Source organism: Mesocricetus auratus, unplaced genomic scaffold (assembly GCF_017639785.1).
Source record: "Mesocricetus auratus isolate SY011 unplaced genomic scaffold, BCM_Maur_2.0 Super-Scaffold_100008, whole genome shotgun sequence".
Classification (NCBI taxonomy): domain Eukaryota; kingdom Metazoa; phylum Chordata; class Mammalia; order Rodentia; family Cricetidae; genus Mesocricetus; species Mesocricetus auratus.
This window is the reverse complement of record NW_024429192.1, coordinates 68,374,839-68,400,107: the sequence shown is the minus strand read 5'-3', so window position 1 is coordinate 68,400,107 and position 25,269 is coordinate 68,374,839. Positions and strand designations below refer to the sequence as shown.

The 25,269-nt window shown below is 47.3% G+C and overlaps 1 protein-coding gene across 2 annotated transcripts in view; it reads right to left on the bottom strand.

The window, feature by feature from the left end:
• Positions 1–3,427: 3,427 nt before the first annotated feature.
• Liph (lipase H) overlaps positions 3,428–25,269 on the bottom strand; it is a 41,506-nt gene continuing 19,664 nt past the window's right edge. Inside the window, exons 5-10 of one of the 2 annotated variants that reach the window (XM_013114608.3) lie at positions 23,122–23,211; positions 15,220–15,387; positions 13,349–13,444; positions 8,968–9,079; positions 5,386–5,559; positions 3,428–4,038 (exon numbers count right to left, since the gene is read on the bottom strand). In XM_013114608.3, coding sequence (XP_012970062.1) covers positions 3,960–4,038; positions 5,386–5,559; positions 8,968–9,079; positions 13,349–13,444; positions 15,220–15,387; positions 23,122–23,211 — 719 coding nt within the window. In that variant the 3' untranslated portion in view covers positions 3,428–3,959. The other variant, XM_040751056.1, reaches the window with a different exon arrangement.

The window sequence follows — 25,269 nt, the reverse complement described above, 5'->3', positions numbered from 1 at the left end:
ATATAACGTATTTTATTTACACACACACACACACACACACACACACACACACACACACACACACACATCCTGTTCTCCTCTTCCTGTAGGGAACCCTGAGAGATACGCATGTCTGGTATCCTTGCTATTGCCAGAGAATTGCTAATTGTGTCTGTGGGCATATAAACTGGGAATCTTGTGGGATCTAGGGGAATTTTCCAAAAGAACTTCTAAAGAGAACTTCTTTTTATAAAGATTTATTTATTGTGTATACAGTATTCTTCAAGCATGTATGCTTGCAGATCAGAAGAGGGTGCCAGATCTCATTACAGATGGTTGTGAGCCACCATGTAGCTGCTGGGAATTGAACTCAGGACCTCTGGAGAGCACAGCCAGTACTCTTAACCTCTGAGCAACCTCTCCAGCCCCCCTAAGGAGAACTTTTAAAGTCCCCCTAAGGACAACTTTTGAAAAGAACTTTTGAGGAGAATTTTAAGAGCCTCGAGAATGATAGTGTACGAACTGACTTGTTCACCTTCAGACCTTTTTAGTCAGCCCTACCAGTCTGCTGAAAGCCCCTAGCCTAGCCTGGACCCTTGGAGGACTCTGAGGCTGGACCCTAAAAGGAACACTCATGAAGGGCCCTAGGAAGGGAAAATAGTTAAGATCTCCTGGGTGAAAAGTTTCTACACCCCAATAAGCCTCTCCGCCGATGCAGCAATCCAACTCAGACCAAATCAAACTGAATTAGAAAAAGCCCATGCTTGTCACATTTAATGGATACAACTCTCCCGGATGTCCTTCCAGCCCCCACCCCACAGAGAGGAGATGGGAAAGCGAGACTAAAAAAACCAGTTTTTCTGTTTTCTGCTGGGGCAATTTAAATGCCCTGTGGGAGTGGTCTTGAGCATCTCTGGGGGAGGGGTCATCAGTTGGTGGCCTTTCTGAGATGCAGCAGGGTTTGGAGGGAGACAGGGAGTGGGCGTGGGTGGAATTTCCACCAGAACATCCCAGACTCTTTGGGTATACGGATGCCAGGGGCTGGGGCAAAGCTTCCACTTTAGCACTGGGTAAAATGTTAGGGGGGTAAAAGGAAGGGGATGGGAGTAAAAGGGAGGGGTGGGGGATGAGGACATGAGGGATCAAGAAGACTATGTTTACAAGGACTCAGGCATTATGCTGGTCTGCCCCTGTCACCTGGCAGAATGCACTCAGGCAGTATCCTGGTCAGCCCAGGGCTCCATGGAGTCTGAAGGCAGGTACAAAGGACCCCTTTAAAATAAAGACCCTGCCCACTTAACGGTATTTTTGCCTGCTCGTCTCTTTCTGCTCTCTTCTCTTTCCTGCCGTTCCCCTGGGGCAGACAGGACTTTTCCTGTCTGCCTCTTCTCTTCTGTCCTCTGTCTCTGTGTCTCTTTACCTCTTTTCTCTTCCCTTCCCCCTCCCATCTCTGTTCCCGGTTCACCACACCCACCCCTCCCTTCACTCCTTTTCCATTAAACTCCATGTGGGTTTGTTGAGTTTTGTGGTTCGTGTTTCATCGCCGGAAACTGCAGCAAACAACACTGTTGGGGGAGGGATGGAGGGGAAGAGCAATGAGAGAGAATCTTGATAGAGGGAGCCTTGTGGGGTTAGGGAGAAATCTGGGGCTAGGGAAATTCTCAGGAATCCACTTGCAAGACCCCAGCTAAGACTCCTAGCAAGAGTGGAGAGGGTCTTTGAAGGGAGCTTCCCCTTTAATCAGATTAGTGACTGCCCTAATTATCATTGTAGAACCTACATCCAGTAACTGATGGAAGCAGATGCAGTGACCCACAGCCACGCACTGGGCTGAGCTCCTGGAGCTCAGAAGAAGAGAGGGAGGAGATCATATGAAGAAGGGCGGGGGTCAAGAGCATGGTTGGGAAAACCACAGAGACAGCCGACATGAGCTAGTGGGAGCTCATGGACTATGGATTGACAGCTGGGGGATCTAGACCCTCTGAATATGGGTGACACCATGTGACCTATCCCAGGTGCATGAACTTGCTTTTTGAAGCATTCCCTATGGTGGGATACAGCGGGGAGGAGACTGGTCCTACCTCAACTTGGTATGCCAGACTTTGCTGACTCCCCAAGGAAGGCCTTACCCCCTATGAGGAGTGAATGGAGGGTAGGAAAAGGGGAGGTGGGGGTTGGAAAAGGGAAGGGAGGGGGAGCTGGGGTTGGTATGTAAAATGAAAAATAATTTTTTTAAATAAGAAAGATGGCTGAGCTGGTAAATATGCTTGCCTCTCAGCCTGGTGACCAGATACCTGGGGCCCACACATTGGAAGGAGAGAACTCACTCCCACAAGCTGTCTTCCGGCCTCCACATATGTGCTGTGTGCACACATAAATGCACAATGTAAACTAATAAAATGCAATAATTTCTTAAATGTGTCAAGAAACAGAGCTGAACACCAGCACGCATACATTCATCACCCTCTTTCCTGACTGGCTGAGATATGGCCAGTTGCCTCCAAGGTCCTCTACCTTGACTTCCCGCCACGATGAGCGGCCTTGGACTGTGGGCTGAAAGAAACCCTTTCTCCCTCAAGTTGTTTTTGTCAGGGTATTTTATCATAGCAACAGGAAAAGAAACTAAAACAATGTGGATTTCAACCCATTTGCTCGTGGCATCGTTTCTTTACAACAGCTGGGGCAGTTCTGTGAAAAGGATGAAGAGAAGTGTAATGGGCCTGTGATACCTTCCCGAAGTGGTCATGGCTGTTGGGTGGGTAGTAGCCACCTTCATGCCAGGCATCTGGACCCTCTAACTGTCCTGTCATTTTTACCCTCCCTGTGGCTGGCCCTCTGGGACCTCTTGACTGCAGGTCGCTTCTTCCTCAAGGAGGCCTCAGAAGACTTCCCAAAGGTTCCATCACCAAGAACTGGGCTATGCTCTGCATTCGCAGGAGCCCCACGAGTTAGAGCATCGTGGCAGAAGGTTAGCACTGGTGGGTGTGCACCATTTATTTCTATTTTGCATCTCTGCATCTTAAAGAACTTCCCAGCATAGTTATGAATTAACCAACATCCAGGGAAGAAACCATTCTTAAGGATGGCTTTCAATAATGTCTGGAGCTGAGAACAGGGCTCACTGCACCTAGTGGGTTCAATCCCAGGGCAGAAAAACTGTTCTGTAATTAACGCTTTTGCAACATCAGTAAAAGCAAGCCTGTTTTTCCCCAGCCTCTCGCTCTGCATGGTCCATGAGTGATGCTGCTCCTGTTTCTTCTCCTTCTTCCTTCCACTTAGTGCCTGGTCCCAGTACAGACCTCAAGGCTCTGGACCCATCCCAGCCTCTGGCCATCAGCATCACTTCAGAAATGTCTGGAAGCCAGAGCCTTCTTGCCACCCCGAAGCCAATAGTCCAGGAGAGAAGAAAAGGAGAGGTTTCTTATCCACACATGAGAGCTAAGCCATATCAAAATAAAAGCATGTTCACATTGTGACTCAAGGGATTTCACAAACCCTTTCCAGACTGGCCCTCCCAACCTACACTTCCCCATGAGGTAGTCCGACTTTTTCTCCTCTTCATGCCAGATGGTGGAGGATTGGGCACAAGGGACACAGAAATCCTGTGAGGCCTCTAGCCTTCACTCCATTCCCGAGATGCCTGGCCCATGGCCCTGAGGGTGTGACATGACAGGCAGCAGGGGTGACAGTTCGAACAAGCGAGGCCCCAGGATGTGGCCAGACAAAGTGCTCTGCTGTCGGGAGCCCAGCTATTTCTGTCTTGCCCTAGTTAGGGGCTCCCCTCCCAGGGCTGTTTCGTAACCACAGGTCGTTTGACATTTCGTGACGTGACATCCATGGGACACTGCCGAAAATAACCTTGGGTTTTTTTCCACGCTTTTGGAGTCTTCGGGACGAAGTAGGGTGAGGCATCAAGAGCCTGTAGCCTTAGAGATCCTGGTGTCACTGCCGTCCGTGTGTCCTGACAGGAGCTATGCCCGCTACTTTGAGCACAGAATAGGTTGGAAGAATGTCTCAACATTTTCCATAAGGACAAGATCATACCGACACAAGTGAGGCCTGGAGAAACCAAAGATCCTGTCAGTGAACTCTCAATACCCCCGTCTAGTCAGGCAAGCCTCCAGTATGGATGGTAGAGCAGTTGTTTCTAACGTGACAGGCAAACGGCTAGGGAAGGCATTCGTGCTCAGGAAAGCATTGGTGCTCATTCAACTCCAATACACTCTTTTTATTTTAATATTTATTTGATAGCCCAGTGGTGGCGCATGCCTTTAATCCCAGCACTTGGGAGGCAGAGGCCAGCATGGGCTACAGAGGGAGTTCCAGGACAGTCAGAGCTGTTACACAGAGGAACCCTGTCTCAAAGAAATTTTATTTTATAGGTATGAGTGTTATGCCTTCGTGTATGCTATGGACCCATGGAAGTCAGATGAGGGCATCAGATTTCCCTGTAACTGCAGTTTATAGATGGTTGTGGGGCACCAAGTGGGTGCTAGGAATGGACCCAGGTCTTCCATTCCACTCTCAATTCTTCCGCCTCTACCTTGCAAGTGCTGGGATATAAGCCACCACACCCTGGCTCTTTCTCGTTTTGAAACGGGTTACGGTGAGTTTCCTGGGTTTGCCTTGAACTCATGTAGCCTCTTCAGGCCTTGAACTTTAGATCACGACCCTGGCACACAGCCTCCAGACCAGATAGGAATACAGATCTGCTCTACCAGGCCCAGAAAAAAAAATGTTTTGATCAATCAATTAATTAAAAGACCCTGTTGTGAGATACAGTGAAGACCCTTTTAAAGAATCTTTTATTGCTAAATATTTTTGCAGTACACCAAATTTTTTTTGTTTGTTTTTCAAGACAGGGTTTCTCTGTGTAACAGTCCTGGCTGTTCTGGCGCTCACTTTGTAGACCAGGCTGACCTTGAACTCACAGAGATCTGCCTGCCTCTGCCTCCCAAGTGCTGGGATGAAAAGTATGTGCCTGGAACACACCATTGCCTGTCACAGAGCACTAAATTTTTTGTTTGTTTTTTCGAGACAGGGTTTCTCTGTGTAGCTTTGGAGTCTGTCCTGGAACTCTCTCTGTAGACCAGGCTGGCCTCGAACTCATAGAAATCCACCTGCCTATGACTCCCAAGTGCTGGGATTAAAGGCATGGGCCACCAATGCCCAGCCAGAACCCTAAATTTTTAAGTAAAAGAAACTCATCATTTTGAAGCCTGAGGCAGGAGAATTGCCACAGGCTTGAGGCATCATAAGACCTTGTCTCAGAAGGAATGGAAGGAAGGAAGGAAGAGAGGGAGGGAGAGAGAGAGGGAAGAGAGAGGGAGGGAGGCAGGCAGGGAGGAAGGAACGAACTAGAGGAGGGGACATTACAGGAACTTGTCCAACCTGCCTGTGACTCACCTGTCTGGATGGGCCAGGGACCTCAGCTTCATTCGAAGAACCCTGAGCTTGTACTTTGGACCGACTACAGACTTTGTGGAGAACAACAAGGAAATTTCTGCTACTTTATCCAGATCTTGGTTAAATCTTGCGAGTAGACTCACTTGATGGTATTTCTGAAATGTCGATGGTTCGCTGGAAGAAATGGCATTTTAAAATGACTGGAGATTGCTAATGAGAGAAAGCTGCTTCGAGCCTCCAAGTCTACCTCGAAGGTGACCCTTTGGTCCCTTTGCCTGCACAGACTGACTTTAGTGAACAAAGACCTCTGAGTCTGAAGAACTGCCTAAATGAAGCTACTAACCTCCAAAAATACACTGGACTGAGCACTACTGTGACTGTCTTTTGTGTTCAAGATGGTGTCCGAATCTCCGGCACATTCCTACACCTGCTTGTGGAGTCCAGGCTCTCCGTGTGATGGGGCTTATATGCCACAGTGTGGAGATGAAACCCAGCCCAGAGTTCTTCTGGCCGGGCCACACTCTGTGAAGACTTAGATGGGATTCCAGTCCCGCTGGGGTAACAAACACCTGTGTGACCCCCTAATCCCAATCTGAGACCTATGTCTAGTGCCAGCCCATTGCCCCAAACCCAGGGTACCTGTCAGTGAGTTACCTATGGCTTCCTTTCCCAGCTTCCCGGAAGAGTAAGAACAATGCTGGGCCTCCCCAGAGAGAGATGCCTGAGGATCACTGGGGTTTCTGATTATGATGCACTGGACATCATTGCAATCATCTAGATTGACTCCAGATGCTAATTCTAAATACATGCATTAGAGATGTTAAGGCTCCAATTCCTCTCTCCCAGTACTGCAGATAACAGAGCCATTCGTGCAAGCCATCTACCACTGAGCAGCCTCCCAAATCTGCTTTTGACTTTGAGACAGGACTTTACTAAGTTGCCTGGCCTATCCTTCAACACACTCCCTGGCTTAAGTAGTCCTTGAGTTTGCAATCCTCCAGCCCAACTTTCCAGGTACTTCAGGTCTTACCATGAGGCCTGGAGAAGGTCACCTTCTTGTGTTTGCCTTTTTTCTTTTTAGCTCTTAATAGACAACTGTTCGGTTACCTCTGTAGGCTATCTATCTATCATCTATCTACCTTTCTATCATCTATCTACCTCTATCATCTATCTACTTACTTATCATCTATCTCTCTATCATCTCCGTCTCTCATCTACCTTCTTATCTATCATCTATCTACCTCTCTATCATCTCTCATCTAGCTCATCTCTCTGTCTGTCTGACGATCTCTATCTTTGTGTACAGATGTACGCATGTATGGTGCAATATAGGTCAGAAAACAACTTGTGGGGGAAGGTGGTTTTCACATTCCACCATGACAGGTCATCAGGCTTAGCAGCAAATGGTTTTGCCCACTGAGCCAACTCACTGGTCCAGGGTCTTGATCTTAACCAAGAAGTAAAGGCAAAAGGATAAGGCTAATTTGGACTACTTGGTGAAATCAAGATCCGCCTGTATTACGTGAGGTCCTGTCTCAGAACAAACATATTTTAAACTTCAAATTTAGGGATTCACATTTGATAAAGATTTATTCAGAAAAAAGGAAGTTCTCAGATGTACATAAAGGAAACGTGAAAACAGTGGCTGGGTGAACACCCAAATCCAGTCAGAGTCCTGCCCTGCCCCTCCTGTGTGTGACGTGTCCTCCAGACCCTTAAGTGCTGCATGTTCTGAAAATACGAAGTCCAGGTCAGATCTCTTCTGGTTCCCTCACCTTAACCCACAGCCCACGCACCACCTGAGGTTGGATCCTCAGGATGCCCTCCCCACACTACCCTTTCAGAAAACACTAATCCACTGTGAGGATATCAGATCTGTAACAAATCAGTGAGGAACCCTGAAAAGCACCACTATTCACAGACTTCAAGTGCAAGGGAGGGGCGTTAGCTCAGTGGGAAGAGCAGACTCAGTCATAGAATGATGCAGGTACTTGGTAGACAGGCACGCTGCTCCCACCAACTCACACTGACTAGGTGTGTGGCACTGACCAAACCACTCAGCTCTCCAGCCTTGGTTTCTTCCTAAGTAGAGTACATGGTGTTAGCATCTCACAGGGTCTGGTCTAGAAACTCCTTAGGCAATGTGTGCCACACACTTGATTCATTAACCAAAAACTCCTATTACAAATGCAATATGCCTTAGTCTGCTTCCTATTGCTGTAATAGTAATGACCAAGAACAATTGGGAAGGAGAGGGTTTATTTAACTTACACATCTGATCACCGTTCATTCTGAGGGACTCTAACATGGCTGGAGCTGAAACAGAGGCCATGGAGGAACTCTGCTCGCTGGCCTGTTCTCCATGGCTTGCTCAGCCTGCTTTCTTACACAACCCAGGACCACTTGATCAAGAACTGTTTAATAAAATGTGGATTTGTTTGTTCGTTTGTTTGTTTCAAAAAATTAAAACATTTCAAAAACAGAATCTGGGAGACTGGAGATATGGCTTGGCGGTTAAGAGCACTGGCCACTCTTCCAGAGGACCCAGCTTCAATTCCCAGCAACCACATAATGGCACACAACCAGAGGCAGGTGGATCTTTGTGAGTTTGAGACCAGCCTGGTCTACAAGAGCTAGTTCCAGGACAGCCTCCAAAGCCACAGAGAAACCCTGCCTTGAAATCCCCCCCCCCCCCCAAAAAAGAAAAAGAGAATGAACTCCTTAGCATAGACTTGCATTTTATATTGTATATTCCTCTGTATTTTTAAATTAATATTGTTTGTATTGACAAGTCATAATTATATGAATTTATGGAATATGATTAAAGTTCACACACACACACATATATATAATATGCACACGCACACAATGTAAAATGCATGAGTCTGCACATTCCCTTTTTTGGGAGTGCTGCTATTATTATAATAGTTTATGTGTCTGGGGTGTTTGTCTGCATGTCTGTCTGTGTGCCACTTGTACATGCCAGATACCCTTGGAAGACAGAAGAGGGCATCAGATGCTCTGGAACTGGAGTTTTGTGTGGTTGTGAGCACCGCATGGGCGCTAGGAACTTACCTGGTCCTCTGGAATAGCAGTTAGTGCTTTTAACTGCAGAGCCTCACTCCAGCCTATTTGGGGGTTTGCGATAGGTCTTACTACAGGAGCCCGGCTGGTCTTATACTCCTTGTAGAGACCAGGCTAGCCTAACACTTGCTACAGTCCTCCTGACCCTGCCTCCCAAGTGCTGTGATTACAGAGGTGTTCCATCAGCACAGTCCTTCGTGGCTTGAACTTCTACAGAAGGCATGAATGATTTTTAGTTTTTAACCAATTGTTGGAAATAAAAAGAAGGAAGAAAAATGAAGACAAGCAAGAGAGAGAGACACAGAGAAGGGGAAGAGAAGGGCATAGGAGAGATGGGAAGAAGGGACAGTGAAGAAAGCCACTGTGCCCACTGCCCCTGTAGAGAGCAAAGAGAACAAGAGGCAGGGCAAGCCCGTGAACAAGCGTCAAAGAAGGCCACAGGCTGCTGAGTGACAAGGACATCTCAACTAGCAAAAGCAAGCTCGGAGCTCAACTTACTGATCAATACTGGATTCTGCGATATTTCCATCTTTATCTCTCAGTTTGATTGTAATGAACCCTCTTCTTATGTTCTTATTCCAAGATATAATGTCCACAAAATAATGATACACTGTAAAACAGGGAGAGAACCCGTAAGAGAGATGCCCCAGTGCCCCCGTAGGGCCGCTCTCAAAAGCCAAGATCCCCTTTTCTCACTCTGTAGTTTCTCTGCAAAGGCCCAGGAAGGAATTTTCTTTGATATTTAATGCTTTGTTTTGTTTTTTTGAATCCAGGTCCTTCAAACTCACTATGTAGCTGAGGATGACCTACAGGTGTGTGTCACCATACCAGGCTGCCCATGACAGGCTTTTCTACGTCTTCTTACTCTTCCCTTTGGTACAGATGGCATGCGTGACAGCAGAGCTCAGTGCTCTCTAGACCATGTGCTGGGACCATGGATGTCTGCCTCACAGACTGGCAGGTGTGTTCAACCCTTTGACTCAGCCAAAAAGTTCATGCTAGAGAATGCTATGATCCAGTTGCCGAAATAAAAAAACAAACCACAAAATAATCTCATAATGCTTCAAGTGGACCATGGTTCGATTCCTAACATCCCCTATGGTGACTCACAAACGTCTCTAACTCCTGTTTCCCTGAACCTCTAGAACCTCTTTTGGCATTTGTGGGCACCAGACACACGGTACACAGACACACATGCAGGCAAAATACTCATCCACATAAAATAGATAAATAAATAAAATACTTTTCAAAAAACAACTGAAAGAGTTCAGACTTGGGAAAAGAGCAGAATTCCAATGTCTGATACACCTTCTGCCATTTTGTTCTGCTCGTCCATGGCTATTCTAAAACAAGAATGCTGATGAGTTCTGTAAAACACTAATGACGCCCTATATGAAGCAGTCATAGAGACTTAGCCAAGAGTTAGCTCCTTAGGGGAAAGAGCAGTCTTGTCTATCTCACCAGAATATAATTTTTCTTTTGTCTTTAATAAATGATAAATTAGCCAGGTGTTGGTAGTGCACCCCTTTAATCCCAGCACTCGGGAGACAGGGGCAAGTGGATCTCTGTGAGTTTGAGGCCAGACTGGTCTATAGAGCGAGTTCCAGGACAGCCTCCAAAACAATACAGAGAAACCCTGTTTCGAAACCCCCCAAAAATGATAAATTATACTTATATACCAAAGAATTATTTTTAAACAAACTTATTTATGATTTATTATCAGTGAATATTTAACTTCTGTACCAAATCTATACCAAAATTTTACATTTTTGGTTGCGAGCCTAGCCTTTAACAGCTAAGCCATCCTCTAGCCTCTGTATCAGTTTTATACACCTATCCATCTGGGGATGCTTGAAATGTTCACAGAATGACCCCCTGGGAGCCAGCAGGCCACTCCTGCCTAGGAAGCAGGAAGACTAACTGCAGATCTTCACCTCTCCCTCCATTTCTATGTGTCCAAACCCCCAGTCTCATCCCCAGCTCCCTAGCAGAACAACTGCTAACCAAGCAAGTGAAAGATGTGTATGATAAAAACCTCAAGTCATTGAAGAAAGAAACTGAGGAAGATATTAGAAGATGGAAAGATCTCCCATGATCATACATTAATAAGATTAACATAGTAAAAAATGGCTATCCTACTAAAAATCGTCTACAGATTCAATGAAATCCCCATACAAATTCCAACAAAATTCTCTACAGACCTTGAAAGGACAATTTTCAGATTAGTATGGAAACCCCTAATGTGGGGACACCAGACCTTGAGCAGAAACCCACTTCCCCTTCGGCCTGGGAGCAGGCATCTATGTAATGTTTACTGAAAACAATTCAGTGCTTTAAAGCTTGATAGGGCTCAGATAAGGGCTGGCTCACTGAAATACCATGACTGTCACACCCCCTACGGCTAGATGCCTCTTCCTGTCCCTGCCCCCTGTGGTGTCTCCCCGATTCTGGGGCCGGAGATTAAACCACCAGCCAGGAGGGTGAGAAGTGGAAAGAATGGTATGTAAATGGATGGCAAAAGTCCTTAAAAAGGGAAGCTCCTTTTTCTTGGACAGACTTCTCCTGAGACTTCTCCTGAGAGCTCTCCTAAGCGGACTGGGGTCTCCTCCTAAGCTGACTTGGGAAGCATAAAGTTTTCTTAAAGCAACCGACCGATCTCTGTGTCATCTATCCCGACCACCTCGCTACATTCTCGGATGCAGGCCGCACAGCAGCACTTGGGAGGCAGAGACAGGAGGATTTCTGAGTTCAAGGCCTGCCTGGACCACAGAGTTTTAGGGCAGTCAAGGCTACACAGGGAAACCCTGTCTCAAAAAAACAGGGTAGCTAAAATCTAAATAATAAATAACTGCTGGAGGTATCACCACTCCTATTTACAAAGCTATAGTAACAAAAACAGCAGGTACTGGCACAAAAAAACAGACATGATGACCAATGGAATCAAATTAAAGACCCAGACAAAAATCCACACACCTATAGACACCTGATTTTTGATAAAGAGGCCAAAAATACACACGGGAAAAATGACAGCATGTTCAACAAATGGTACTGGTCAAAATGGACAGCTGCATGTACAAGAATTCAAATAGATCAATACTTATAACCCTGCACAAGACTCAGCTCCAAATGGATCAAAGACCAACATAAAACCAGATACACTGAACCCGATAGAAGAGGAAAAGGAGAGTATCCATGAACTATTTGCACAGAAGATTTTCTGAACAGAACACTGATAGGGCAGGCAATAAATCAACAATTAGTAAAAGGAACCTCATGAAACTGAAAAGCTTCCATAAGGCAAAGAACACGGCATTTGAACAAAGTGGCAGCCTACAGAATGGAAATACATTTTTACCAACTACATATCCCATAGAAGACTAATATCCAAAATATATAAATAACTCAAGAAACTGGATATTAAGAAAAAATAACCCAATTAAAAAATGGGGTACTGATCTAAACAGAGAACTCTCAATAGAAAAAAAAAAAACTCAAACGACTGAAAAACAGTTTAAAAATATTCAAAATCCTTACTTGTCAGGGAAATGCTAATCAAAATAACTCTGAGATTCCTTCTTACACCTGTCAGAATAGCTAAGATCGCTGGGTGTTGGTGGCGCACGCCTTTAATCCCAGCACTTGGGAGGCAGAGGCAGGCGGATCTTTGTGAGTTCAAGACCAGCCTGGTCTACAAGAGCTAGTTCCAGGACAGCCTCCAAAGCCACAGAGAAACCCTGTCTCGAAAAACCAAAAAAAAAAAAAAAAAAAAGAATAGCTAAGATCAACAAAACAATTGATGGTTCATGCTGGAGAGGGTGTGGAATAAGAACACACTCAGCCATTGTTGGTGGGAGTGCAAAGTTGTACAGTCACTGTGGAAATCGATCTACCTCAAGATCCAGCACTTGGGCATAGACCCAAAGGATACTTCATCCTACCCAGAAACACTTGCTCGACCGTGTTCATTGTTCCACTATTCATCATCGCCAGAACTGGAAACATAGATGGTCCTCAACAGAAGAATGGATAAAGAAAATGAGGTACATTTTGTACTATGAAGCATTACTCAGCTGTCAAAACAAAAGTACATCATGAAATTTGCAAGCAAATGGCTGGAACCATAAAAAAATCATCCTAAGTGAGGTATTTCAGACCCAGAAAGACAAATATGGTATGTATTCACTTATATGTAGATATTAGCTGTTAAGCCGGTGATAACCAAGTTATAATCCATAGAACCACAGAGGGTAGGCATAAAGAAAGGGACTAAAGGGAACAGATTTTGTTAGGGAAGTGAAATAGACTAGATATGGATAGGGGGGGCTGGAATGGGAGGATCAAGTGGGGGGGAGGGGAGGGGAGGGGAGCTGTTGAGGGAATACAGGGAAAGATGGCTAAAATAAATGAAAATAAAACATTATTTTCAAAACAAGGAAGAAATGTTTACAGGCCAAGGGTCTGTGAGTAGTAGGTTCTAGAAGTCCTAATGTAGAAGAGAACGGAGTCAAGTTTGGCATCTGTTTGCTCCTGACCCCAACTTCATGTCTCTTAAAAAAGTTTCCTAGAGGAGTTCAGGTGACAGTGACTGTCCCGGGTGCTGGTACTGTGACTCAGGCTCACTTCAGTCCTAAGAACCTAGAAGACCTGCATACTTGGCTCCATTTACCAAACCAGCCTGTGACGCTCAGAGAGAAGAAACTTGACCAAAGTCACACAGCTCTTCCGAATAGAAGCTGTGTTGCCCTTACACCCTTTAAGCTTCAAACACCAAGCTCTGTCTGCCACTGTCCTCATCAGGAAGCATCCAGGAAGCTACGACTCTGTCCTCCCCAGAAATGCCAGGGTCAGACAGAACAACCAACATACATTCACCACTCACTGCAGAATGGCTTTTTCTCAGCTGTGTCAAAGAATGCCTTCATCATCGGAGGATCTTTGTCCATCAAGTAGTCTTTCCAGTTGTCAGCATAGTAGCCTAAAAACAAGTCAGAAACACCAATGTGTGTTACGGAAACATGAAAGCCACAGAGGACGAGACAACAGTAAGTTTGCAACAACTCTCTACCACTCCTCCCCCAGCCCCCTCTGTGAGGAAGAGAAGGGTCACCAGGAACACCGTGTCAATGCTCTTACTTCTTGCTGGCTATCCCCACATAAGAACTGAGTTACAGAAGGCCCCACTGTGACCTCTCCCTTACTGGCCCGAAGTAGCTCAGAAGAGTAGGAGTGGCGCACACTGATGATCACAGGGATAGTTTTCAGCCATGCATTCGTTTTCAGCATTAAGCCAGGTTGAGACCCATAACTAAAACAGTATCACTATTTACTATTGCAAAGCAATGGGGTCTTGTTTGTTTCATTTTGAAGATAGGACCCAGGCCTCAGGCATGCAAAATTATTCACTCTTTACACCAAGCAACACACACACACACACACACACACACACACACACACGCACACACACATTGTGCTAGAAATCATTTCAGAGCCTTGAGCATGCTAGGCAGGCATTCTTCCACCAAGCTGTATCCCCAGCCCTTTTGTTTTGCTCTTTATTTTGATACAGAGTCTTGCTAAGTTACTCAGGCTAGCCTTGAGCCCACTGTGAGGTTTATATATATATATATATATATATATATATATATATATATATATTGTTTTGAAGACAGGACCTTGAACTCAGGATCCTCCTGCCTCAACATGCCAAATACTTGGAAGTATAGGCCTAAATGGCCCCAGTCCTTTCTTGAGGAACTAAAATAAGGCCACTAAAGGGTACAGGACGTAGCTTGGTGTGTAACTGTGTCACTGAGCCAGATGAATGTCTCCCCACAGTCGAATCTCCGGAAGACAAGCTTGAACGCTGCCAGTGGAGCCTCTTTCCATGGGTCAGGGAAAACCAGCTCCTCCTAGCCAACCAGTCATGAAGTTCTGACCACCTAGAATACGTCCTCTAACTTCCGACAAATATCGCAGTGGTGTCTAGAGTATCTTTTCCCCCAAAGCCCGGCATGTGAACACAGGAGCCTGAGGGAACCCATCTATAGACACAACCTTCTGAGAGGGATCACTCTACTCTACAAGGCTCAGCCTGGGCGGGGTCCCTAGTTCACTGTGGACCTCCCCCAGTCCAGCAGAGAGGTGTGTACACAGAGTGAGAGTTCCTGTCCCAACAGGGGCCGGCTGCACAAAGCCTAGGGAGGCTTGCAAACGCTTAGTGTCTTCTTTCCTGTGACAGAAGAGGGTGAGCAGGAACTGCAGGAGCCCCCATGTGGAGTCCAACGTAGATCGGTCTTCTAACACTGCGCACATGCCAGCTGCCGCTTGTTCTGGCTTTGGCTTTTTGAAAAAGAGGGTCTCTATGTAGCCCAGTCTAGCCTCAAACTCTCAATCCTCCCTGCAGAGCCGTCATGCCTAACCCTAGCACTCTATAATTCAAGACTAGAGTAGTTCAGAGAACAAGCTGTCCAGGGAAAGTTAGTTTTAATGTTTGGGATGGTAGTACACTCTTGTAATACTTGCCACTCTGGAGGCTCTAGCAAGAAGGTCTCAAGTTCAAGGCCAGCCTGGGCTACAGAGTAAGCTTAAACCGGCCTAAGCTATATAGCAAGGCCTTATCTCAAATAATAAATAAAGCTGACTTGCTAAAACTTTAGAAATACAAACCGAGATGAATTCTTAGAGAGTAAAATGACTTTAGGATCTGTATGAAACAAACTGTCCATCAGAGATAAAACTTGTTGGACTTACCCAGAAGGGGACAGGACACCATCTGTCCAACCCCACAGCTGACACACTTGCCGTTCCTGTAATCCCGATAGGAGTCGCAGGGGTAGGCGCTGATGGAGCAGTTGTTTTGCAGGGATGCAATGTACAGGAACACGGACATCTGGTGGTCACACTTGAAGTACTTCATACCTTGATTATAAAGGGCCAAGAGCAATTGCAGAGTTTACCAGAAACATAGCTCTCATTTTACATGATACCACCACACTTGATCCCAGCTGCGAATGCAAGGCACTGCCCAGAAAGATTCCATGTGCTCAATTCCACTTAATCCTTATGAGAGCCATGGGTAGGGATTCTCGGTGGCTGGTGGCAAGGTGGAGAGTAAAAGATGCGAGGGTTGTTGTGAGAACAAAGGCAAACCTGGGGCGGAGCAGGTGGGGGCTGGAAAGGATGCTCAGGGCTCTTCCAGAGGACCCCAGCTCAGCGTCAGCACCCACGATGGCAGCTCACAGCTGCCTGTAACTCAGCTCCAGGGGATCCAACACCCTTTTCTGGCCTCCACAGGCAAGCATGCTGTCATGCACAACACATAGGCATGCGTGCGCGCGCGTGCACACACACACACACACACACACACACACACTTTCAGGTGGGAGAGGGGTAACACTGACTGGTACAGTGCTTGCTTAGTATGTACAAGGCTCTATATCCAATCTCCAGAATCACTAAAGGGGAGGGCTGTAGACACAGCTCAGCACAGAATGAAGACCTGAGCTTGGATCCCTGGCACCCAATGTAAAAGCCAGGTAGAGCAGCACGGGTCTGTAACCCTAGCACTGGATATGTGGAGACAAGTGACTTCCGGGGGTTTGCTGGCCAGTCAGGCTAGCTTACAGAGGGAGCCTCACGTTTAGTGAGAGACTCTGTCTCAAAAAACAAGATGGAGAGCAGCCAATGAGACCATCCTCTGGCCTCTACACATGCATGCATGGGCACACACACCCAGTGCTAAATCACCCCTGTACACACACAGACATATGCTACCATTCAGTGTTGGAGCAACAGATCACTCTCGTCATATTTATGCTTGATGGAATGCAGAGCTCAGGACTACTCCCAAATACTGACGACTTAGAGGAGGCTCGGGAGTTGGGGTCACTCCTTGCCACAACACACCTGTGAATCTGAAGCACTCCAAAGCCCAGGTTTAATTTTGTAAAGTCGATTCACAGAGTAGGTAGCTGCTGGTCAGGTTGACATCCATATTTACTGACAGCTAGCAAAAGGGCACCAGAAAGTCAGCCAAAACCATCATCCAAAGAGCAGCTCTGCCTGGCAAGATGGCTGAACAGGCAAAGACACCTGCCATCGACCCCGATGGCTTGAGTTCCAACCCTGGGAGCCACGGAGTTAAAGGAGAGAACAGAGTTCCTCAAGCTATCTTCTAACATCTGGCATGCATGTGACCATACATAAAAACTGTAATAAAAATGTCAATTGGGGGTTAGAAGGGAGGTAGGGGAGGGAAAGGGGGAGAGGAGGCAGGGAAAACTGGTCGGTTATGTAAAATAAGTGAAAAGAATTCAATAAAAAATGTAAACTAGGAGCTGGGCATTGGTGGCCCACTAATTCAATCCCAGCACTAGGGAGGCAGAGGCAGGTGGATCTCTGTGAGTTTGAGGCCAGCCTGGTCTACAAAGTAAGTGTCAGGACAGCCTCCAAAGCTACACAAAGAAACCCTGTCTCAAAAAATCAAAAATAAATAAATAGAAGAAGTAAATTAGTCATTAATTATTTTTCCTTATCTACTATTTAAATATAGCTTGAAACAAATTGGCCTGATGAATCTGCCTTATTATTTGGGTTTTTCTTAACAGACACAAAATTTGAACCATCAGTGTAGGGAACCATCATGAACAAATCCCACTTCAATAGTCCTTTTCTGTCACCTAGCCCCTCAGTACAGCTTCTCTGGTTGTTCTGTTGTTAGAAACAGGATCTCAGTGTCTAAACTAGCCCCAAGCTCACAATCCTCCTGCCTCCACCTCCTCAGTGATGGAACCACAGGGATGCACCATGTGGTAGACTTCTGAGCTTCCAAAAAACTAACCATTCACCCTTAAATTTCAACATTTGGTCTAACCAAGAACTGCTTCCTGGGTCTGGAGAGGTGGCTCAGTGGTTAGGGGCACTTAGCTGTTCCCGCTGCTTTTGCGAAGGACCTGAGCTAGGTTCCCGACACTCATGGCAGGTGAGTCACAACTTCCTATAACTCCAGCTCCTCCTCTGGCCTCTAAGGGTTACACACACACACACACACACACACACTTTAATGTTTTTTTCTCTTTTCTGTTTTTTGAGACAGGGTTTCTCTGTGTAACATTCTTGGCTGTCCTAGAACTCACAGAGATCAGCCTTCCTCTGGCTCAAGTGCTGGGATTAAAGGCATGTGCCACCACCCAGCCATTTTTAATCTTTTTGTTTAAATTACTTTCCCTCTTTCATAGAATAATTGTGGCTCCTTTGAAAAGGAGGACTGGGCCCATTTCATCCACTGCTGTAGATCCTAGAACAGTGCCAGGCACACATCAGATTGGCAATTAGGACCTGGTGGGCGGTAACAGAGCACAAGTTACACAGACTCTGCAAGGGCTGGGACCTCTTCCTACTAAGAGCTAAATTAGAAGCGAGAGGAGCTTCTGGTGGGTCACTGGCCAGCACTGACACCTCCTGCAACTCCAAAGACCAAGGGCCAAAGAGTAGGTCCTATCACGGCCACAGTGTTCATTCATTCATTGTCAAAAGTAAAAAGGCCTTCGGGGTAAAACAGCCGACTAGAGCGGCCTCTGTGTGGCACCGTGAAGGGGAAGAAGAAAACCAGCCCCCAGCTGGGCAGTGGTGGCATACACCTGTGATGGTGACTGTCGGGGATCGAGGCAGGAGGATCAGGAGAGTTCAAGGCCAACTTGGGCTACAAGAGATTCTGTCTCAAAAAAAAAAAAAGAGGACAAATAGACTCTTTCAAAGAGAGAATCAGAAACTCAGAAGACAAATGTGGACAAAAGATGACCCGCTGTAACCTCCCTACCTGATGTTTAGAACAGTGTTTGAATGTTTTCCTTTACCTTTATTTCATGTGTATGACAGTGTTTGAATGTTTTCCTTTATTTCATGTGTAGGGGTGTCTCCTGCATGTATGTCTGTGAGACACATGTGTGCCTGTTGTCGGTGGAGACAGAAGCAAGCATCAGATCTCCTGGAACCTGAGTTACAGATGGCTGTGATCTGCCACGTGGGTGCTAGGATTACACCTGGGGTCTCTCGGCCTCTCCACCACTCCGTTTAAAGTTTCTGGATTTATGATCTCCTTTGTTGGTCACTGTTAAAGTTTCATGAGAGGAGAGAAAGGCCTCTGAGACTCCATCCTTCCCTGGGGGACTGGTGGCAGCGGGGGTAATTGGGGCAGTTGCCATTTTCTTCTGCGGAACTGTCCTTGCTCCTGTAAATAACTTCCCACCCACACTCCAGATAAGAAATGAACTCAGTGGTGACACACACAAGGGAGACAGGAAAGCAGGAATTGTTAAGAACAATTCTTGCAGGAATGGGAAGGGGATGAGAAAGAGGAATCAGGGTGAAAGTGAAAATTTTAATCATATAACTGAATGAAGCTGTCAATTTTAGAAGATTAGAAGTAAATTTAATGAAATTATTACTGTGTTGGATTTGAGGTGACTATAGCTATGTTTCTAGGCCATGGTCATTGTATTTGGCTTCAGAATAAACTATTTCTTACTCTCTTTGAGTGAGTGCTTACTTATTGCATTGACAAGGAGGCCAGCCAGGTAAGTACCAGGGCTATCTGGGCAAGCAGGGCACAGAGCCAAGTCCCTATCTAAGGAAGAAACTAAAGAAAGGAGTGGGGGGAGGGGTGGCTGGAGCATTGACTCTGTGAAAGGAAAAAAATCTGTTGCTCTTCCAGAGGACCCAAGTTCAGTTCCCAGCTCCCATATCAGGCAGCTCACAACTGCCTGTAACTCCAGCTCCGGAGGATCTGACACCTCTGGTCTCCTCGGGCACCTGCTCCTATGCACACACTCCTGTACACACACACACACACACACACACAGTTAATTAAGATAATTATTGTGTTTGGTTTTTTTGTTTTTTTACAAAAAGGATGGGCCTGGGCTGTAAATCCTGTGAGCATGGTCTCTCTGGAACTGACCTCTGACCCCTGACCTCATGTGGGCCAATAGGCAGCTGCTGCCCGAGGGTCACTCCAAGAATGAAGCAGGTGGAGTCCAGGGCAGGTGTGCTGAATTGGTTTAACAGCAACTCTTCTCATTTTCAAAGCGAAATTAGAAGCCAGAAAGCTAGTGACCTGTGTGTGGCTCAGCCTGGACAGAGTGTCCCGGAGGGGACCATTGAAAGGTTAGTCTCAGCTGATGTCACAGGAAGAGGCCAGGCTTAGTGAGACCTGGGTGGGGGAGGGGTGGTGGGAGTGGAGGTGAGGGGGAAATGTGGGTAGGGGGAGTGGGGGTGAGGGGTGGGAGTGGGAGTGGGGGTGGGGGTGGGAGTGGGGGGTGAGAGGAGTGGGGGTGGGGGGTGGGGGTGAGAGGTGGGGGTGGGAGTGGGGGGTGAGAGGAGTGGGGGTGGGGGTGGGAGTAGGGGGGTGAGAGGAGTGGGGGTGGGGGGTGGGGGTGGGAGTGGGGGTGGGGGTGGGAGTGGGGGGTGGGGGTGGGAGTGGGGAGGTGAGGGAAGTGGGGGTGAGGGGTGGGGGTGAGGGGAGTGGGGGTGAGGGGTGGGGGTGGGAGTGGGGGTGAGAGGAGTGGCGGTAAGGGAAGTGGGGGTGAGAGGTGGGGGTGGGAGTGGGGGGTGAGAGGAGTGGGGGTGGGGGGTGGGGGTGGGAGTAGGGGGTGAGAGGAGTGGGGGTGGGGGGTGGGGGTGGGAGTGGGGGTGGGGGTGGGAGTGGGGAGGTGAGGGAAGTGGGGGTGAGGGGTGGGGGGTGAGAGGAGTGGGGGTGGGGGGTGGGGGTGGGAGTGGGGGGGTGAGGGGAGTGGGGAGGTGAGGGGTGGGGGTGAGGGGGTGAGGGGAGTGGGGGTGGGGGTGAGAGGAGTGGGGGTGGGGGTGGGAGTGGGGGTGAGGGGAGTGGGGGTGGAGGGTGGGGGCCCCTGGGGAAGCCCGAGCTGGGAAAAGTCCATGCAAACGGTGTGTACAGACGCTGAGGGAGTGTGAAGCAGGAAAGCAGCCCTTTACTGCACGAGTCTGTCAGTAAAAGGAGATGTGCAAAGCTTCATGGGTAATCAGAGTCCTACGGTTATTGTCAGAAAGCAAAGTCAGTTGATGTCACTGAAGATTACCTAGGAGCTCACAGACCAGCTGGCCAGGGGTACACAGGCACAGCAGAGACAAGAGGAGACTCACTGCACACAAGTCCACACACACACCACACACACACACACACACACACACATACTCACACATACACACATACAGAGTACACACATACACATATACACACACCACACACTACACACACAACACACACAACACACACACATACACACACTACACACATACACACACCACACACACACATACACACCACACACACCACACATACAGACTACACACATACACACATACACACCACACATACAGACTACACACATACACACATACACACATACAGACTACACACATTACACACACACACTACACACATCACACACACTACACACATACAGACCACACACATACACACACACCTCCCACACCACACACATATACACCCACATATCATATCCACACACCATACCAAACACACACATACACACACCACACACACACACACACACATCACACACACACACACACACGTAAAAAGAAAAATAGCAATGACAATAAATAATACTGGTGTGAGTTTGGCTGTCGTCTTATTCATTGTCCATTTATTCACCCACTCATTCACTCCCTCAACAAATACTCTGAGCACTTATTCTCTGCCACTATGGTAGGGACTAAGGATGGAGAACAGAATGGTACAGTTTAAAAAAAAAAAAGAGGTGTGTTGTATTGGAGTGCATCACTGGGCGTGGACCTCAAAGTTTCAAAAGCCCATAACAAGCTCTCTGTCTGTCTGTCTGTCTGTCTGTCTGTCTGTCTGTCTGTCTGTCTCTCTCTCTCTCTCTCTCTCTCTCTCTCTCTCTCTCTCTCTCTCTCTCTCTGGATCAGGATGTAGCCCTCAGCTACTTCTCCGGCACCATGCCTATCTGCCGTTATGCCCCTGCCATGAAGATATGGAGCTAATGGAGATACCTCTGAAGCTGTGAGCAAACCCTCAGTGAATGCTTTCTTTGTAAGACTCGCCTTGGTCATGGTGTCTCTTCACAGCAATAGAGCAGTGACTGAGACAGGAGGTTGGGGAGTTAAGACTAGCTCATCTGTAACAGTAAGTAGGGAGATGCGGAGCTATAGGAGGGATGGCCCTATAGAGTCAACAAAGGTAACAAGAGGGCCAGCGAGAAGCTACCAAGCTTTCCTGGACTCAATTCAATAGGTCTTGGGACATCTCCAGGTGGCTGGGTTCCGTTTCTGCCACCAGAGTGAATTGAGAAGGACTAAATAACGACCGGTCATGGCAGGGAGAGTCATAAATCGGCAGGAGCAGTCAGAGGCAGTACTCTTTCTAATGGGTGCACCTGGAGGCTGGTGATGGGCAGAGTTGGGTATCAGAAGAACTGGAGGTGATAGGAGCTGCTGGTGTGGTTCCAAAAAGAACTGAGCCCCAAGGTGGGTGATAAGTAAGATCGGGTCTAAATAGGAAGCAGTAAACCAAGGGAAAAAGCACTGTGGTTGTGAGTGACGGCTTGGGGCTTGGGGCACAGAGTGCTGCAACTAACTACATCCACGTTTCTGTTTCCAGTGCTCAGTCCAGTCCACACAGGAGACAGTGGAGAACAAACTGGGACCAAGAGCCATGAAGTACCAGGGCCAAACGGGACTGAGGTAAAACCTGGCAGGCCAGCAGGCCTTACTGCTCCTGAGGACTCCCTCTAGCAGATGCTGTGGTGTTGGGAACAATGCAGGGGATACATGTGATCACGCTGTCACTCGCACAGGACAGGATTTGGATGTTGGGTCGTATGCTTAAGCCCACTTACATCACTTCAGCTGCATCATTTTCAAACACTTTGCCATTCCAATGTGGCCCTTTACCGATGCCATTTTGTACAAATCATCTCCAGCTTTTTTCAAACGTGTGACTGTAGTGTGTTAGTACATGTGCACATGGGGATGCACACGTTCCAGTGTGTGCAGGCTCCTGCAGGCTGCTCTATCACTCCTCCCTATTCTCTGAGGAGACAGGGTCTCTTGCTGACTGTGGCCCTAGGCTGGTGTCCAGAAAGCCTCAGTGATCCTCCTGCCTCCGCCTCACACAGCTCTCCTGCGGGTGTTGGCATCTGAGCTCAGGCCCTTGTGCTTGGGCAGGAAGCATGCTTCTCCCAAGCCAGTTCTCCAGCCCCCAGAGCGTCCCTTTCCAAGACGATCTTCCTGTGGATGAGGAATAAGTCAGAGCACTTAGGGAGGACCGATTCTAACTGTGCCCTTCATCGCACCCTAGAGGCTGTCCTCCAACTTCCTATCTGTGTTTTGTGACATATATTTCCACCACCTCTATTTTCTTCAGGCAGTCTGTTTTCTATTTACAATGCCGTTGATAGCAGGTAATTTATTGGTTGGTTTTTGTTTTGAGTTGTTTTTGAGACAAGGCCTTGTGGTTATGTTTGAACACTCCGATCCTCCTGCCTCCATCCCTGGTGCTATGTTACAGTATGTATTGTTACACCTGCTAGCATCAGATATTTTAATATGCCTTTCCAAATTATGGTCTCGCAAAGGATAACGTATGACACTTACCTCCAAATATTGTCTTTGGGCAACCCGGTTGATCCAGCCCTCCATTCGGGTAGAAGTCCATGTTTCCTAGTGGCTCCCTGTAGCCCAGCGCTAAAAGAGAGCACACCAGGCTTGCACAAGGCTTGCACAGGGAACTTGCACATCCTGAAGTTCACCTGAGCGCAGGGTTAGGCAGGGACTGGGTTTTTGGTTGTTATTATGGCCCTTATACCTATTTAAAGGTCTTGCCCAAAGCTGTTGGCTAGTTCACTAGAAAGCAGCAAGCAGATTGCGTTAGCATGTCCATCAGTGCTTTGTGAGACCATGTGGTGGAGGAACGGAGTCCCACTGTTTCTAAAGACAGATCTGGGCACTTGGCCACTGCAGGGCTGGCAGGATGGCCTCCTTCTTTACATTTCGTCAGAGCCTCTAATTGCCAGGAGAATCCTTAACTTCTTTTTGCATTGTATAAATCTTCACAAAATGAAATATGAAACGATTTTTACTTAGTAAATTAAAAATCTTAGAGGATGGCTCGGTGGTTAGGAGCACTGACTGCTCTTGCAAAGCAGCTGGGCTGGGTTCCCCACCCCCACTCCCTCAGTGGGCACTGTAACTCCAGTCTCAGGGGATCCGATGCCCTCTTCTGGCCTCTGTGGGCACCAGGCACACACATGGCGCACAGACACACATGCAGTCAAAACACCGCATGCATAAAAAGAAAACTTTACATTTTGGATCTAAACCAGGTGTGGGGTGGCTCACACTTGTAATACCCGCACTTAGGAGGCTTAGGCAGGGGGATTGCTATGAGCTTGAAGCCAGCTTGGGGTAAACAGTGAGATCCTACTTCAGACGAGCAGACTGTTGTCTAAGATGATAAAACGAATGGAAATCCTTTTAAAAATGGGAACCTGGAAACGTAATAACTTCATTTTCTCCAGTCTTGTAAACCCAAAATAATTAGAAAAGGTTTTATTAAAGCTTTAACACAGAACCAGGTGTGGTGGTGCACACTTATAATCCAGCAACCACGGGCTGAGACAAAACGGTTGACAGTTTATAGTCAGCCTGTGCTGCACAGTGGCGGGCCAACCTGGGGTACACAGCAGGAGTCTCAGAAAAAAAAGAAGTAAATGTTTACATATCCGTGTCTATATGCAGGTGTTATATGCAGCATATTGCCTTAATCGTGATAATAGTTTTCACATGTTTAGACTCTGTGTGTCCGTTGGGCATCCCACACACTGTTCCCATTTTCATAAGGTCTGCAGCTCAGCTTTGGGGAAGTCAGAGGAAGCAACTCAGATGAAGGGCAGAGGCTGGTAGGCTTTGGGGTCGGCTCAACACCACCAGAAAGAGCAAAACTTAGGGCCTGCCTCACTGTAACACAAAACTCAGTTCTCAAGAATGAAAAGCAAGCTGGGCAGTGGTGGTGGTGGTGGTGGTGGTGGTGGTGCACGCCTTTACTCCCAGTACTCAGTTCAAGGCCAGCCTGGTCTAAAACAGCCAGAGCTACACCGAGAAACCCTGTCTCAGAAAACCCAAAAATAAATAAATAAATAAAAAGCAAATTGTTTTCTTCTGTCAATCTCAAAATGGCACTGAAGGGCTCCACCTAAGCAAGAAACTTCTTTGTAAATGCCACGATGGTAATGCAGCTGTCCACAAAAAGACATTTTCCCCAAAAGAAAGTTACTGATTGTCACACAGGAGTGCCCATGATACAGGGTGATTTTTAAAGATAAACAAAAACTTTGTTTCGTAGTGCCTGTGTGAGTTTGGTGCGCATGTGCAGCATGCATTTGGAGGTGAGAGGACATCCTCCGGGAATGAGGTCTCTCCCTTGCCTCACACGGGTTCCAGGGATGAGACTCAAGCTGTCAGGCTCAGTGACAGCGAGTACCCTTAGTCTCACAGGCCCCATGCTGGTCTGTTGGCCTTTGTTTTTTGGGGCTGGGGCATGCTACACAAACACTGCCACTGAGCTTGTCCTCGGTCCCAGGTCCCTGGTTTGTTAGCTAGTTGTATCATAAAAGTACAATTAAATGAGCACTCTGCTTTGTTCCATCCCTCCTCCCTAAGTTCCCAGTTGGCTCCTCCCCAAGGCATTTGGACACAGCAATAGCTACCTATTTTATTCTTTTCAGCCACAGTCTTGCTATGTAG